The following is an 18,536-nucleotide window of genomic DNA, read 5'->3' on the forward strand; positions in this document are numbered from 1 at the left end:
ACCATAAAACAATAAAAACAAATTGCACTTTCCGGTTTATTGGGCTTTTCTGTTACTGCAAGTAGTTATAAACAGGTAGTAAGCTCTATGTTATTACATTTGCGAAAATACTGATACCTGGAATTGTGTAGTTTTTTACATTATTATTATGGTGAAAAGTAACCCCAGGGGCTCACATCTGGTTAGTATGGGCTTGGCACACCCAGGATCCCTAGCTGGATATCATCATTCTTCTCTTTCTTGGTGATTCCTTTCTACTTCTGTCTGTCTCTCTCTCTCAGGATAACTCGGGATTTTTTTTTGGGCTGGTGCAACATAAGCCCCAGGCTTCCTTGCACCATATGGCTAATAATAATAATAATAATGCTTCCAATGCAGGGCTCATGAGTGTGATGCTCTTCCTTGAGACTAAGGATTCATGCTTGCCGTCCAAGACCAGGTATTCAGTGCCAGAAACTATAGAAAATACATCGCCAAGGAGCCCGGAGTGTCCGATGACACATGTTGACGATGTCACCTAAACTCAGAAATGATCCAACACATCACCAAAGGGTGCAAGGTGATCAACCAGACTGAGTACACTCACGGACACGACCAGGTAGCCAGGATAAACATCAGAAGCTAGCAAGGAAATACCAGTTGATCGAAGAAAGTGTACCATACTACAAGTAGGAACCCCAGGCAGTACTAGAAATCCCAAACCATAAGCTGTACTGGGACCGCGCTATAATAACGGATAGGACAATCCTGCACAACAGACCAGACATAACCCTTGCGGACAAGAAGGAAAAGGCTACCTATCTGATTGACATAGCTGTACCCAACACCAACCTGCAGAAAATGCATGGGGAAAAAATCAGGAAGTACACGAACCTAAGACAGGAGATCAAAGAGAAGTGGCATATGCAACAAGTAATGACCATCCCGACAGGCACCTTACCTGATGATCATCCCGATCATCAGGTATGGTGCCAAGGACCCTACATAACAGCCTACCAGCAATAAGTTTCCCAGTGAACACCTGCAAGGAACTCCAGAAAGTCACAATCCTGAACACCTGTAGGATAGTTAGACTTCATCGACCAACAGTAACACCAGATATAACAACAACCACCCTGTGTACTTGGTAGCAATACCCATAATGTGGTGGAACCCCTAATCAGGGAGAAATAATATAAGAGCAATAATAATGTGTTTCCCCTTTACTGAAATCTTCAATCATATAAAAAACATAAATAAAATTTCAGAATCTTCTCTTCATTCCTTTCTTTTATTTTATGCTTCATAAACTTGCTACTCCATGCAATTTGTGTATTCCATTAAAAAATGCTTATGCATGCTATTGAAATTTATAAAGAAAAGAGAAGATTATCTTGGAAACAAATGCCTCTTGAAGCATTTCTGAAGAAAACGACTCCTTGTACAACAAACCAACGAGTGCTGAGTCAATAATGAGTGATCAATGAGTGTGCATTTATTTGATAATGAAGAATAAATATTCTTTAACATTTGTAAGTCATAAATAATTTCTTTCTTATTTTAATTTGTTTGATTTTACAGGCTATGTTTTCCTTTCTTTGGATAAATCAATCTTTGTTTAAACAAACTAATTAGCTAACTAATTTCATTGTTGAAAACGTAGCCTGTAAAATCAAGCAAATTATAATAATAAAGAAATTATTTATGATTTACAAATGTTAAAGAACGTTTAATCTTCATCATCATTATCGACTAAATTCACTAAATGCTCGTAAAGCAGGAATTACCGCTTTACGAGTTTTCGCTTTGAGTGCGCACTAGGAACGAATTAACTCATGAAGTTGGGAACTACCTTTATATGCATTTAAATACAAAAGCAAATAATGTACATTTGCTTTTGTATTTAAATAGATTGATTTAAATAGCAAGTAAATAGATTTAAATAGCAAGTATTCAAATTGAATAAATTTTATTAATTAATTACATAACACAAAACAAATTACCGTATATTCTGACATGTAAGTTGACTTCTATTTTTTGCAAATTGGCTCCAATTATTCTATTTTTTTAGTACTTCTTTCGACGAGCTTTCATGTTAGCGATATCATCAATTAGCGAAGACACAACCATATTTTTGGCCTTTTCTAATTCTATGCTTAAAATAATAAGCCAGGCAGCCGTTCTTGACTCATGGTATTTCTTAAATAATGTTTTATTAACTTCAGCTTTGAAAACAATTGTTCCGTTGTTGCCATGGTTACTGGAATTGTCAAAAAAAAGTATTAATAATTAACACACTTCAGTGTAACTTGTGCCCATATCATAATACTGCATCAACACTAGTTCAAGAAATTCTCTTATTGTGTTAATTTTCTCTATTTCTCTTCTGAGCTTTTTGATGAAAAGTAATCACTGAGGAGATACAAAGATTTGGATAAATCATTCAAATATGATTCTGGATGCAAGATGTGCTTGCATGATTTATTCATCTGTCATGTTCAGTAATATTTTTGGTGTTAAAAATGAAAATAAGTCAATAGTTTTTGAACCCTTGAATCTGTGTAATCGACTGGTTACAATGTCAATTATTCTATAAAAGACATTGACTCATAAACAATCCTGTAAATCAGTTTGAGCACCCCACTTTCGGTGACAATAGTTGCTTTCTTCAAAATAATTCGAAATTCATTTTTTTCTGTGACAAAGGAGATTTCTAAATATGTTGTTGCCTGAACTGTATCTACATCCTTTCTTTGTAGAAATTTTGATGCTAAATTTATATTCAAAAGAACCTTTTCCATTATTACAAGAAAAGGTTCTTTTGAAACCCCAGGGGCTCACATCTGGTGAGTATGGGCTTGGCAAACCAGGGTCTTGAGCTGGATATCATCATTCTTCTCTTTCTTGGTTATTCCTTTCTACTTCTGTCTGTCTGTCTCTCTCTCTCAGAGTAACTCGAATTTTTTTTTTTTTTTTTTTGGCTGGTGCAGCATAAGCCTCAGGCTTCCTTGCACCATATGGCTAATGGTAATAATAATAATAATTATTATTATTATTATTACAGGACAAATTAAAAATTTTCCTAACTTTTTTTATTCTGATTGCTTTTGTTTTTTATATATATTTTTAGTGTCCAAAATGATTTTGTTTAAAACTTTCAGAATATCCGTATATCATTGTTTTATTGCTATTAGCCAGCTCACCGTATAGGGCTTAGCTTTTTAAAGTAACATTTGATTCACTGCAATATGAAGATAGCAAGCCCCAATGATTGATGCTATGTCCAATTTCAAAATACTTTGCTACATCTGGGATACTATTAACTGCATTGTCCACCACTAAGTTGATGTTATGAGCTGCACAATGAACATATAATTCATTTGGTTCTATTTCCTTTTTGCGGGCTTGTATCCTGGAATAAACCTCACTCATAGTGTTAGCCCCATCATATCCCTGGCCCAACATTTAGAAAGATCCAAATCATTTGACTGCAGTGTGTTGCAAATAGTCATTGTTATACCTGCAGCAGTTTGATTGGTTAGATGAACAAAACCAAGAAAAGACTCCTTGATTTTTAATCCTGTAGGTTTATTTCCAGTATCATTGTTTAAAATTTTTACATATCTGCAGATAATGCTCAGCTGATGTTTTTGAGATGTCCAGAGTTGTCTAATATGACAGAAAAGAAAGGAGAGTCTTTTATTTCCATTATTAATTATTTTTTTAACTTCAAATTCAGACATTCATTCAACTCCTTTATGTATTTTAGGACAGATTTTTTGATGTGCCAAATGGCAAATTCAACACTTGTCTCATAGTATCATCATATTCAGCTAAAAATTTCACATCAGACAAAAAGTTTCCCTTGTATGTATCTTTCAAACTCTCTCAATGACCTCGAAATGCAGTTGAATTTTTTGATAATTTTAGAGTTATTTTGATAAGCCGCTCCAACACTTTACATCAAAAATTAAATTCTTGTCATAAATTCTCTGCTACATTTTTATTCAAACATTTGTTTGCCATCCATAGTTCCTTGACATTATAAGCCTCTGTATGCAATGAACTTGCCTTGTGGTCTTTAATTTTGTTGGATAAATTTTCCTAATCCTTTATTTCTTTTATCCACCCAGAATTCTGCTTACTTGATGAGAACATTCAACAAGGTTCACAGTATACTGTATCCAATTTTGGAGAATAACAATCAAAATCTGTTAATTTTAAGACCCGATTTGTTAATTGTTTTTTGATACCTTTCTGAAAAATGACCTGTTGCTGTGATTTTTTTTTTTTTTTGGGAATGAGCCGTTTAGATCTCTAAGGTCCAGAATGTAAGATAAATCCTTTCATATCCGTGGGTATTCACTAACAAAATTTTCTAATAGTTTCAGTTAATTGGTGTTCGTTTGGTTTTTTGCATCTATATCTGTAGTTTGTGCTGGAAAAGATAATGATATTGTGTATACTGAACCCAGTGTTGATGCCGTTATTTCCATTGGTGTAGTAATAGAAGAACTCAAGTTGCTCCCAGGGAAGAAAGAAGACAACTTTAAAATTTTTTAAAATTCATTTTGTAGTGCTTCTGTGGACTCTTTTCTTCCTACTTTTAGCATAGCTGCTTGGTGTGTTTGTATTCTTTTTTTTCATTCTAAAAAGAGATTATGACATATATATTGTAAGAAATAAGATGACATATATTTTAAGAAATTATAAGGTGACGAATTGGTAAAAATTTTCTTATATGTGATGCTATAGTATTGTGTGTTATTGAAGTACATTTTGTTCTTTGCAGTTTGAAGTCATATTCCCTGCTGTCTGAAAAACAAAATTTACAAAGATCACTCAAATGATCAATTAATGCATAATGTATAACTATGAAAAATGCTATACTACTTTCTGCCCTTGTGCCTTCTGTATTGCCAATTTTCTTGAATGGCAATTTTGAAAACAAAACTAAAGGGCTCTTCAGCTTTCTTGTGCTTTGTATTACGATGCCTTTCAATATCACTTAATTTGGCTGTCTGCATGCATTCACAGTATTTACAAAAAATTTTAAATAGTCATCTAATTTGCAGAGTCAGTTCTTATATTTAGCATCCCTGAGCCATTGATCACGGAAGCATTGAATATATTTTTTTCTTGTTTTCACAAAGATAAAAAAAATTAGACACTATAGTTTAATATGAAAATTCACAAGCAGAAAAAAAAAAGTTACCTACTCAAAATAATTGGATCATCACCAATGAAAAAGGAAAATTTTTGTTAACACTCTTAAACCTATTCAGAACAGTGATTTGCATGTGGAAACAATTTAAGTTACTGCATCTTTGTTTTGGACAGGATACTCCAGTAATAAAATAAAAAGTGAAACCAGCATAAAGCGACCCACCATATTAGGAAAGTTAGACTGCAGAATGTTGAATTTCATGGAAAGGAAATTGAAGAGTTCTGAGTGACTGGTTTGTTTGTTATTTGGTTTTTAGGAGCATTAGCAACTAAGGCCATATTGCTCCAGGGATATGCGGTGGTCATTCCCTAACCTTTCCACATCCTCCGTATTTGGTGGTCATGGGCTCGAACCTTGGTCTAATCAAGAAGCGTGTGCTACGCACTGCTGCTCCTGCCCACCTGGCTGTGGAGGTGCCCTGAAACCTGGCAAGTCTGCTAATCTTCCCCAGTCTTACAGGCCTATCACTTTGTTATTTAATTTTGCTAAGATTCTAGAACATTTGATCTCATATAGAATCCTGGCTTTGCTTCAGGACCGAGACAGCTATTCTAGTAATCAATATGGTTTTCATTCTGGAGTTAGTATTGAAGATGCCCTTGTTACTCTTCTGAATTTCATTAATGAATTGTCTTCTAAATATGTCCTGGCAATTTTTATCGACTTCCAGGGCATCTTTGACTCTCTTTGGTGGGAGAGTACCCTCAGATGTCTCAGAACTCTGAACTACTCTGCTAACCTATACAAACTTATTAGGAATTATTTTTCAGATAATGTTAAGGTTACATCAAATCTTCACACAGTTTCTCAGAAAATCTTATGTGGATGTCTGCAAGGGTCTATTCTTGGACCCTTGTTTTGGAATCTTGTTCCCAACCAATGATTGCTAAAGGCTTCTCAAATTAATAATCACTTGCATGTGCAGATGATTTAGTTCTTCTTTTTTATGGAAATTCTTTCCATAAAAAAGATTTTTGAAGATTTTTGTGGTAGTTACCACAAAATTCCTTGGATTTCTGATTGATAATCACCTTACCCTCCTTCCTCATCTGAATCATATGTCTGACAAAGGGAGAAAATTTGTCTTTCAAATTGTTTGCATTTCCCGTCAGGACTGAGGTCTGAACAATAAGGTTTTGCCTACACTATAGAAAGCTGTTGTTTTACAAATTACCACTTATGCTGCAGCCTGGTTTAGATGCACTAAATTGCTTACAGTTCAGTCTAAGCGTAGTTTGATCCAGCAAAGTTTCCTCCTAGTACTAGTCAGGGCATGTAGAACCACTCTACCTCTGCCCTGCAAGTTCTATCTGGTTCACTTCCTTTAGACATAGCTAATTTACTGTTGACTTTCTTACTTCATTCGTAAGGACTTCCTTGCAGAATTCAATGGAATACAAATTGACGTGTCCGAAACAAGAAAAACAGCAAATTTTAAATATTCTTCATGGCCGTTGGCAACTTCACTCTGGTCTTGATTCCCAAAAAGGCTTAATTACAAAATTATTTATTCACGAAGTTACATTTGCTAAAATAACACTCTTAAATGGTTTTCTCACAGCATGTTTTCTAGCTTTCTTTTAACGTGACACAGTTTAATCCTTTTTTAATCCTTAAATTTTAACCTTGCTTATTTCCACCTTTCCAACTCGTCTTTGCTGTTCTGTTGAAGATTCTACCCACTCACTCCTGGTCAGGAATCTGTTTTCATTTCCTCTCCTACTTTCTTTCAGAATTTCTCATGCTCTGTCTTTTTTAAAAGATGACAGTTATTTCTGAATTATAAACCTATTTTATATTATTTATCAATATCTATACTTAACTTAAATTCATTCATAATTCCCAAATTCTTTCAGAACTTCACCAAGCTTCTCTCCTAAATTTGTTAAAATCTAAATTTTCATTATTGTATTGAAAATTTTATTGTTGCTATTTTGTATACCCTGGTAGCACAAATTGTATAAGCTATTACATTCATCTCAACTGTTTGCCCCATTTTTTAACACGTTAAAATATAACATTTCACAAATATGTTTATATTGTGTAAATAGTGATTGTGTACATTTCCTTAGATTTTGTGGTAAAGTATGACAATAATATAATTTATGTCATTATCTTGAAAAATTTATTGTGCTGAACCTGTTCATGTCTTGAACTGATTGGAGATTAATTGCTGGACTATCAACTGTAATGGTTACCCCTTTTGAATATGCATTTTTTTTTTTGTTTTTTATTTTCCCCCCTCTTTTTTTGTTTTTGTATAATTATTTATTTATTTAATTATGTACATCTTTGTATATTTTGTATCTGTATAATTTTATATATTCTGCATTTGTATAACTAAATTTTCCGTATAATTTCTTCTGTCTCAAACAGTTTGTATAACTATTTGTTTAAAGATGTATAACTTTCTGCATAATTAACTCTAAACAAAATTTCCTTCAATATGAATTCCTAATGTAACTTAATATAGTTTCCTTCATGTTTACTTTGTTATTATACCTACAGGCATCTTCTCTATCATCACAGTGAAACATGGCTTGGTTGAAATGACGTTCCAGGTGCTGCCATTCATCAGACACATATACTATACTATGACACTCTTTTTCTGTCAAATAATTCTGAATTGTTTTATAGACAAAGGAATCAAAATTGACAACATTAGGATATATCTTTTTTAAAATTAGTGTGCTTTCAGATATGCAAACTGCTTCTTGTGTTTTAACATGTTTGCTCCAGATTGACCTATGATCTTAATGAACCAATTGGATTGGGCAGGACAGAGATATTTTTGAGCCTTCTCACTATGGCTGAAATAGTCAGTGTTGGCAAAGGTTGTTTGAGAAAAATACTCAGTTTTTCTTCTGGCAAATGAGAAGAAAATGATTCTTTAAGTTGGGTGGTTTTTCATCCAAATGGATTAAAAACCTCTTCATGCATATGCATATGTATTACACTGTTAACCAGCAGTGAATGTGTTAATCCAAATGGATTAAAAATCCATTTGGATTAACACATTTTAATCTATTTTTAATCCATTTTAAATTTTAATCCATTAAAATTTTAATCCATTTTCATCCAAATGGATTAAAAACCTCTTCATGCATATGCATATGTATTACACTGTTAACCAGCAGTGAATGTGTTAATTTGTAGAAATAATCAGTTTTATGGGGTTTGCTGTTAATAACAATAGTGCAAGAGATGAAAAAAATCCATTTTAATTTTACATCCACAGCCATTCCACAGAGAATAGTTTTCTTTAGGTTTTACCTAGCTTGTTTTTTTTTTCTCTCTTCCCACCTGGATCAATAGCTTTTTATTGATAACCTCACAGAAATGTATACAAGGATCTTCCAAGCAATCAAACCTTGTGTATTCAAGCAGATTCACACATCTGTGAATGAACAACACTTCAACATCTGACATGTACTCACCATTGGTCAGGATCAGGCATTTCTCTCTCCAGGATTCTAGAAAAACCATCTACTTTTCTCCAAGTTTATCCAAACTTTTCTGCCAGATCATAATGTGCTTTCACAAAACACTTTATGGTTTTTTTGTCCAGTTACTTGTTTGTTTGTTTTGTTTTTTTAGGAGCATAAGCAACTAAGGCCATATTGCTCCAGGATATGCGGGGTTCATTCCCTGACCTTTCCGCATCCTCCGTATTTGGTGGTGACGGGCTCGAACCCCAGTCTAATCAAGAAGTGTGTGCTACGCACTGCTGCTCCTTCACACCTGGCTACTGAGGTGCCTTGTCCAGTTACTATGATTAGTGTATTACCTCTCAGGTTGAATGCATTTAGCCAGAAACTCCTGGTATTCACAATAGACTTGTCATACTGTGGCTTTGTTGCTCATGTGCCAAAAAATGTAAATCATTCACTCATTTTTTACAATGTAACATAAGTAACCTGTCTAATAGGAAATATAGTCTTTAAGCATTGCATTATGTAAACATTCATTCTGTCAAAGAATCCAAGCATTGTGAACTGATAATTTAAGCTAAGTTTTCACAGTTAAAATGCTTTGTGAGTGTCAATATTTTATGAAATTTGTTCCTGTCATACTTTCATAATCATATATTTGTGTAATTTAGCATTTGTTATGTTTCAATGTCTAATATAGTTATTAATTCTCTCATCATACTCTGAGGAAGAGACAAAATTAGATACTGAAATGTCTAGTTTATATTTGACTGTAAATGCTTCATTTTGTTTACGTTAATCTATTACTGCATTAAATATATATATCTTTGTTAGGCTAGTGCTCATTCTCTGATACCTGATAGCATTTATGGCCTTTCCAAATGAAAGACTATGATTATACTATCTAAGGTGTTTTATAATTTAATCAAATTTTTATAATGGTGTCATTAAATGACTATATCATTATTATTTATAATAATGCAGTCAGTTTATTTCATTTATAGCAAATATTAACAGTATTACAATTTATTTTTTCCTCATTTACATATAAAATATTGGATGCATTTCTTTTTAATCTACAGAGTTCAGATCCAAATATAACTGATCCTCATGTACTTGTGATTGACAATGTTACATTCCAAGATGAAGGCTGGTATACTTGTCTTGCAGGAAATTCCATTGGGATCTCATATCGCAGTGCATGGCTTACTGTTTTACCATGTATGTATGTATATTATCAGTATTGATCTGGGTGATTTTTTTTTTTTTTTTTTGTTTGGAGTATGCAAAATATTTAATTTAAAATGTCATTTTAATTTTAAATATATATCTCCTATCTTGTGTTAAACATTATATAATTCTTGATGTTAGAATCTCTTTGTGAAGATATACAAATTTATATATAATAAATATAATTTATTCCTTATATTTTTGAGAGGAGGAAGGCTGGAGTAAAATGAAATACAGCAATATCTTGCATAGCACTGATAATTGGTACCAAAACTGTTCCGTATTATGTGAAACCGTGACGATTGAGGTATAATTATAATGGGCTTTAATTGAATGCATACCAAAGAAACATTCTATAAACAAATTATAATAAATCTATAAACAAAAATTTGCACTTGATAGCCAATTAAAAGGATTTGAAATAAAAAATATTGCAAAAATTTTATTACTGAAAAGGTAACATCATGAGAGATGAGAAAAAAGCTTTATTGTTTATTTAGGCATTTCAATAATGAAGTCTGGTGAAATCATCTCTTTTTCTCGGAGTACAAATCTTTGTGGCATCGAATCCCATCTTTTAAAATTGTCGTACCTTTATGCTACGTTCAACATTTGGATTTCCATTCATAATCAGCTCACAGGCCATGACAACCCCTGAAAAACTTCTCCAGTTCTGATAAATTCTTTTGGTGTCACTTCAGAATTGTTTCCCCTCTTCTTCATATGCAGTTTGCTTGTCAATTGCAAAGAGAGTTGCTTTTTTTTTTTTTTTTTTTTTTGTTAGTTGTTGGCGCATTGGCTTCCGTGGGCCATAATGCACCTCCCAAAGTTTTTGCACTACTCTGATCCAAGCCTGAGGCAGAATTCGAACCCATGACCTTTGGGTTGCCAGACAGGCACTTTACCCACCCGTCTAGCCCGATCGGCAAGGAGAGTTGCACCAACTAAGTCATTTGCACATGAGTCAGTGCAGTCACATACATTGGCAGTGTCGAAACTTTCGACACCGCCAAGTCTTTTCTGATCTTTACAATGTCTTTGGCAATTGTCTGAGCTTGCGATTCAAAGCTAGTGAAATCATTTGCCAAATGAGGCAAAACGTGCTGCCAAACAGAACACATGTTGTTGGCAGTGATTTATAGCCAAGATGCAGATATATTTTCAATAGTGTTTAAAGGGGTAAAAAATTAAGCTATCACTTCATCTCGTCAGGATGGAATTAAGAATACTCAACATTTGAGTATTCAAACAACTCAGGCAGTCAGTTCACTTTGCCACTGACTGCCTGAGGCGAACTATCGGCACACATGTATATGAGACAATAGAGTTGGCACCGCAGCATATATGTACGCGTGCCTAGGCTACAACAATGCAGCATACATGTAAAGTATGGGTCTAGGCTATTGAATAAGCTTTAATATGTACAGTAAAATTTTGACTTAAACTTAATTGAAAACTGTGTTATAGTGCTGTTTGAAGCTGTGCTAAGCGAGGTATTGCTGTATATATATTGCAGATAATGCCTTAGAACATGTGGGTTTGAATGTGTTCCTGGAGTCCTTTGGTTTTGCAAATAAGTCTCAGAGTTTCCACAAGTGTTCTTGGAAACACTTGTGGAAACAAATGTTTAACAGAAAATTTGTGGATACCCTTGTAAAGTGTATTGCAGAAATGCTCAGATTTTTCTACGCTGATCTCCATTATTTACAACCATAGAATATTGAGATCTAGATTTGGCAGGATGGGGGGGTCATCAACCGTTTTCCTTGTGGCATGCTTGCCACTTGGATAGTTGTATGAGAATAGAATAAGCAATTTGGTTAGTATCATTCCATTTGTGCAACACTTGCTGGGGCAGTGGTGCATGACACACACTTCTTGATTAGACCGGGGTTCGAGCCCGTGACCACCAAATACGGAGGATGCGGAAAAGTCAGGGAATGACCACCGCATGACCCCGGAGCAATATGGCCTTAGTTGCTAATGCTCCTAAAAACCAAACAACAACACTTGCTGGCATTCATGCTTAAGTTTGCTGATGCTTGGGCTGATGGATAGGCAAGTTCACCCAGGGTCTTACAATATCAAGGATGTTTGGTCAAATATAATTGTTCTGATCATATGGCTATTTAATTTAAATTAAAGCTAATATAAGTTATACAAATTTCAAGTTAAAAAGTTTTGGATGAATTTTTTTAGCCTTTTTTTTTTTTTAATTATAGATTGTATGCATACATTACCCTTTTCCAAGCTATTTGGGGTATGTGAAAGATATTAGTTTGTAGAAATGTTACACTGCCAAAAAAATGGGGGGGGGGGTTATACTGCCTTAAACAATTTCAAGTACATAAAATAAAAATAATTTAAAACCACATTATCTTTACTCATGCAGGGCAATGTCTGAAAACCAACAACCTCTTGAACCTGGAGTTTGCTGGAATATGAACAAATAAAAGTCTAGCCATGAGAACACTTGTCAAAATAAATATTAAAACTGGAGCACAAGTAAATAATGTGTTGGGAGCTCAACTCAGGCTCACTTCTTGCTAGTTCCTCCTCCTGGGTGTTCACCTTAACAATAGGTTTCATCACTTATCACCTGTTTGTAGATGTACGAATTTGATTCGTGAAGTCTTCTTCAGTCGAGGCAGTGTTTAGACAGTATCAGCATGGCTATAGTTGGCTGATCTTAGCATGGTCAAGTGTTGGTAGATCGAATTTATTTTGTAAAGATGGTATACACTTAAACAGAGGAGGTGAAAAATTTTTTGCTAATGCCATTGAGAATGCATTAAGGATTTGGGTAAACTGCTAGTTTGGGCGGATTAAGGAAGATCAGCTCAGATCAGTGGCATAGGACAAAATTGCATTTTTACTCTCCCTCTGACAGTACTTGTATCTAACTGTTAGTAGCTGTAAACAGTGAAAAGGAAAAGTGCAATAGAAGGAAAATCTTTCAGCAATCAAAGACCACATGGAAGAATACTTTTAAGTAATTACAGTATTAAGAGGTTCATCAGGATTATCAAAAGCAATAAAGTAAAATACTTAATATTTATATACAATAATGCTAGGAGTATTGTAAACAAATTAAATGGATTTCAGCTTTTGATCAGTTCAAGTAATGCTGATGTTGGTGGGCTAAAAACTGCATGAAGGTAAGAAGAATCTTCCCTGAGTCAGATCAGCATTTGCAGCTGTTGAGTCAGCATACTATAAAATGACTTGCAGTAAAGAGAAGATAATAATAAGGATATTTAAAAGACAAACGGCTGTGAGGATTATGGCAAAAATCTCTTTGGGCAAAGTGAATGGGCAAGCAAGTATGACTCTTATTATGGGCAACTTCAGCCTACCCCTTATAGGCTGGAAATACACTATGTTGTAACAGGCTTTTGGACAAACTGGATAATTGCTACTTATCCCGGCATGTTTAAGAGTGCAAAGGGCTTTAATATCCTAGATCTGTTTCACACTAAGGAGCCTAAATGTATCAAACTAATAGTAGGTGACCACTATATCATAAAATCAATTGTGTCTAAAGGAATTATGTAGACAAATGTAAAGGCAAAAGATTCAATTTAACAGAGAGGGGATTATAATGGAATGAGATATTTCTTGTGCTCAATTAACTGGAGAGACTGCTGATGACTTTGAATATAAATACACTATGGGAAATGTTCAAGGGATTTATCCTTGAAGCCACAAATGTATTTAGTCAAATTCCAAGAACCAGTAGTCAGATTCCATAAATGTAAGATGTCAAAATGGATCATGAGGTTGCCTGCCTTTGGACCCCTTTCAAGAAACTTAAGTCTTCTTTTCGATGAGGTGTCCATGCTTGGATGCAGTATTCCAGGTGTGGGTCTTATAATTACCTTATACAGTAAGACTATGACTTCTCCATCTCCTACAGGCTTGTTTTTAATAAATCATTGATAGGATACCATGGGCTTTCCTGACTTCCTGTATCATAACTCCGAGATCCCTTTCTTCATCTGTTCTTTTTAATTCTGCTCCATCAAGAATGAAAATTATTTTGGAGTTGCTATTCCCAATGTAAGAACTTGCATTTTGCTACATTAAAACAGTTGCCATTTTTGTGACCATCCTTGAAGCCTGTTCAAGTCATCCTGAAGGAGTGCTGCTTTGCATTGATCATTAATCACTCTCCCTATATTTACATCACTCCCTCTATCCATTCATCAATGTCATTTTAGACATTCAGAAACAACAGCAATCCAAGAACTGATCCTTGAAGGATCCCACTTCTAACATACACTCATCTGTAGAATATCCATTAATCACACCCTCTCCTTCTGTCCTACAGTCACCCTGTGATCAATCTTAGAATCCTTCCAGTAATCTCAACATGTTACAGCTTATACAGTAACCTCTCATGAGGGACTGAGTCAAATATCTTGCTAAAATCCAAATAAACTATACTGAAGTTGTTTCCTACATATAGCTCATGCAGTAACTGTCAGTATAGCTTCCAGGTTAGTTAAACTTGATTTTCCCCTACCAAAACCTTTTTGTGTATTCTTCAAAATGCCATTTTTATCTAAATGGCCTTAGATTGCACTCTTAATAATTGTCTCTTAAGATTTTTCCTACCACTGGTCAGTCTAACTGGTCTGTAGATACCAACTTCACTCTTAGAACTGCCTTTATGTACTGGAGATAACATTGGCACTTCTCCAATCCAAAGGAAACTCTTCTGAGTCCAGTGATGCCTTTATAAATCACCTCAATAGTTCAGTGCACCCTATGGCCACCTCCCTCAAAATTACTGGGGTATATGGTATTGAACTCCATGAGTTAAAGTTCAAAAGTTTCTTTCTTTTTTTTTTTTAAATTAACAGTCTTGTCATTTCAGAATTGCTCATTTCATATGTCTGAGTCTCGGATGCACAATGTCTCATTGTGTCAAATGTTTGGCCAGTAAAATTTGATGCGGTGTTTCATCGTTCAGTTCATCAGCAGAATTAGCTATGTTATCCAACACCCATTACAAAGAAGTCTGATCTGATTCATTTTCTTCTTCTTTGTGTTCACATATGTGAAAAACTCCTGGTCCCCATTTTTTGTTCTAAGAGAGCAAAAAAATGGAGATCAGGAGTCATCTTTTCGCTATATTAGACTGGCCAGCTCCATATTCATCCATCTTGATGTCCTCCGCATACTGTATTTTTCTTAATGGTATATAGGCGCTCATGGCTTCTATGATTATTTCTTTAAAGGTATTCCATAATTCTAATATTCACCCTTTCCATAATTCACCCTTCCTCTGCAGTTTATCCAATTGTTAGATGCTATATTATAGCGTTTTAAACTGTCATAGGCCCTTTTCTGAAATTAAAGCCTGTGCCTTTACCTTAACTACTGCAACATCTTCCAACTAACAACTGTGTGATCACTACCTGCTAATAGTTTTTATACAGCAAGGCATCTGATGTCATCTAATTTGGGAGTAACTATGAGGTCTAGAATATTCTTACTTATAGTATTTTCTCAACATACTGGTACAAATAATAATCATCTAGTTTACGTAAAAATTTTATCCCACATCATGAACTCCCCCCCACTTATTTTAAGTTAAGAGGACAAGTTTAAATTGTCTAATAAGATATAGCTCACCTATTCCATCTGCATATAGAGGCTCTCACAGTCTGCTGTTCTGTAGATTACTCACAACTGACTTGCACCACAGAGATTCTATGCTGGCAGGTGGAACTGCTGACTCAGCAAAAGTTCGTTTTTGTACTCAAGCTGCTTTTGATAAGAAGCATGATCCCGTCATCGCTTCTATCTTTCCTAAATTCATTATACATACTGTAGGGTAACTCATCATCCCCAATTTCTGGGTGGTGTTCCTGTTAGCCCTATTATGTCAGCATTAGCTGTCCTAATCAGGTGTTAGAATTCACTCATTTTATTGAAAATACTCTTGCCATACTCCTTGAAGTTATTTAGGCATTTTCCTTGCTATAGTTTTTCCCTCCTAATTTGTAACACTGCAACTCTCAGAACATCTTGCACAGTCCTTGAAGTATTGAGTTAATCCATAAAGCTTTCAGTATATAATACCTTCTGTTGTGTCTGGGCAGAATTGCAGACACATATACATTCTGACCTAACTTGCAGCATTTTTTCTGCATGGCCTTTGTTTATCCAACAAATTGTCAGGTTGGGTTTATTTAATATCATCAGTTCATCAAGTGCAGCCATTATCAACCCACTGCAGGATGGAAGCCTCCTCAACAATTCATGCTGAGGGAAATGGACCATAATCTGCCACGTTGGTCCAGTGCAGGTTGGCAGATCGACCGTATTCAGCAGTCAGGGGCTTGAACCCCGGTCTACTCAAAGAGCGTGTGCTACTGCACTCCTGCTCCTGACCACTCGGCTATGGATACAACGGTATCTTTATTGAAGCAGTCACCTTGATATCTAACAGACAATCCAAACAGGAATTCTTAACACGTTTACTGTAACTTGATGCATATATACTTCATGGGTGTTTCTTTAAACTGGATTAAAAGTCACCTGACTTTAAGAATCTTTTTCTTCTGATTTTCCTGAAGAAAAACCATATTTTTGATATTCAACCTCCTGCCAGAGGCTGAATCTTTAAATTGCCCATAATGAGAAGAAAGCCCAAAAATGCACAGAGCAAAAGCACAATTCAATTTTTCCAGAAATTAAAACTACTAAACCCAAATACTCAACATGCTAATCATCTTTCATATTTTGCACAACTGTGCCAAATAATCTGATGAAAAACTACAGATTGATATTGAAAGTCTTATTGTTGAGATTTTTAATCACTTTTATCTTCTGAAAAATGCATTGAGGAGCTAAAAATAATATTTCACTTTCTTGGTGAAGACTGAGAATTTATTGCGTCACGTGGGAATTAGATAGCTATCTTTATACCCTGTGTTCGAAAGGCTTGCTAAATATTGGTGTGCTCTTAAATTGTATTTCCTATCATTAGGAGAGGATGACTGTCCTCACCAGATTTGGAAGAATTCGAAGATGTGTGAGAGTGGTGAGGCAGTTGGAGGGGAAATGTCTGTAATACCAGCATAATGTGCCTTTCCAATGGCACATTATTGTCCCATTCTAGTTCCTCTATGGAACTAGAATGGGACAATATTATAGCACCAGAGCTGTATCCCCTGATGAACAAATTGAGAAACAAAATTAGCCAAAGAAAAGAAGACATGTTTATTGGGAAGAAGCCGAGGAGGTGTTGTTAAAACTTTATGGAAAAAAGTAAGAAAGACTTTCTTGCCTTTTATGACCAATCTCTTCAATATCTTGAAAAGTGGTTTGATTTCTCTGACAACAACTACTTGTATAAAATTCAGTTTTTATTACTGAAAAAAGTGACCAGCATATTCTGACTTCAAAGAAACTGTTGTAGTTTTCAACTTGAAGACATCTACCAACTTGGATGAATTATAGGAAGAATTTTGTACACTAAAGCTTACACCTGCATTGTTTTTGAATGATGAATCCAAGCAGACTCTTTCTGTTAGTGACAAATGATGTCATATGGTTTTGGCGGCAGACAGTGGACTTCCAAATGTTGCACAATTACTCTTGTTTTTACTATCTATTCCTTTTGTAAAATAATAAGAGAAGTTTACCTCAATATAGTACGTAGAACACTTCCGTATAATACTCTCCAGAAATTAAAATGAAAAAATCGAAAATCTTACATTAGAGTAACAAATAATTAAAAATCAATTTAATGCAATTAAAAAAAAAAAATAATAATTGAAAGAATTTAATGAAAAAAAATTTGCAAAACGATTTTCCTGCCTCAAGCTGACAACGCTTTTCGACCATATGTCGTGATCACGGGAATGAAAATTACCGAATAGGTGTGAGCATGAAACTTAAATAGGGATTATTTGTCTTCGTGCATGCGTGTAAAAGCCCACGAATCGGAGATCAGATATGGCTGGCGAATATTAATAGAATTCTCGTGTAATTTAATTTCTATGGTTTCTGCAATTAATAGTCAAGTATAATTACGTTGATCTGCCACTTTGAAGATAAAACAGCATTGCCCCAAAAATGGAATGTGTTAGATGCCCATAAAAACATTGCAATTGTGTGGGATGGCATTGTTCTAATGCCATAATAACTGCTTTGCCAAAAGTAGCTTTATCAAGAAGGATGTAGATCCCTCTTCTAGAAGATGAATCTAGCCAATCAACCGAATGAAAGGGAAGAATTGAGGAAACACATGAACCTCCAAGAAGAATTTAAAGATTATGTTTATGTGAATGACTCTGTTCTGACCACAGCCACTTCATCAGAATATCTACTAAATGCTCAGTAGGTTGACAGAAATGAAGGTTTTAATAATAAAGTTTATTCAAGAAAATGATGATGTGAAGAAATTCTGATGCCCAAATGCATTGAATGTGATAGAAAATGTACTGGCTTGCAATGATGTGGCTTTGATCAGATTTTTACTATTGTTAAGAACAGTTATAAAATGAAAAGTGTTCAGAATAAGTTGGTTTTTTTTTTTAAGACAGTGTAGAGCCCTTCAGTTAAGTTAATGTTGAAGCTTATAAATTAACCAGCGTATTAACCAATGAACAAGCATTGGTATGATTTTTTTTTTTTCATTCATAACTAAACTA

At 34.6% G+C, this 18,536-nt stretch overlaps 1 protein-coding gene across 4 annotated transcripts in view; it reads left to right on the top strand.

The window, feature by feature from the left end:
• The window catches only part of LOC150085645 (fibroblast growth factor receptor 3-like), a 509,974-nt gene that overhangs the window by 297,542 nt on the left and 193,896 nt on the right, over positions 1-18,536 (top strand). For all 4 annotated transcript variants that reach the window (XM_090374150.1, XM_090374153.1, XM_090374152.1 and 1 more), the window contains one exon: positions 9,720-9,858. In XM_090374150.1, coding sequence (XP_090230276.1) covers positions 9,720-9,858 — 139 coding nt within the window. The remainder of the gene's footprint in view (positions 1-9,719; positions 9,859-18,536) is intronic.

This window comes from Mastigoproctus giganteus, chromosome 5, assembly GCF_048544385.1.
Source record: "Mastigoproctus giganteus isolate SK-2022 chromosome 5, ASM4854438v1, whole genome shotgun sequence".
NCBI lineage: Eukaryota > Metazoa > Arthropoda > Arachnida > Uropygi > Thelyphonidae > Mastigoproctus > Mastigoproctus giganteus.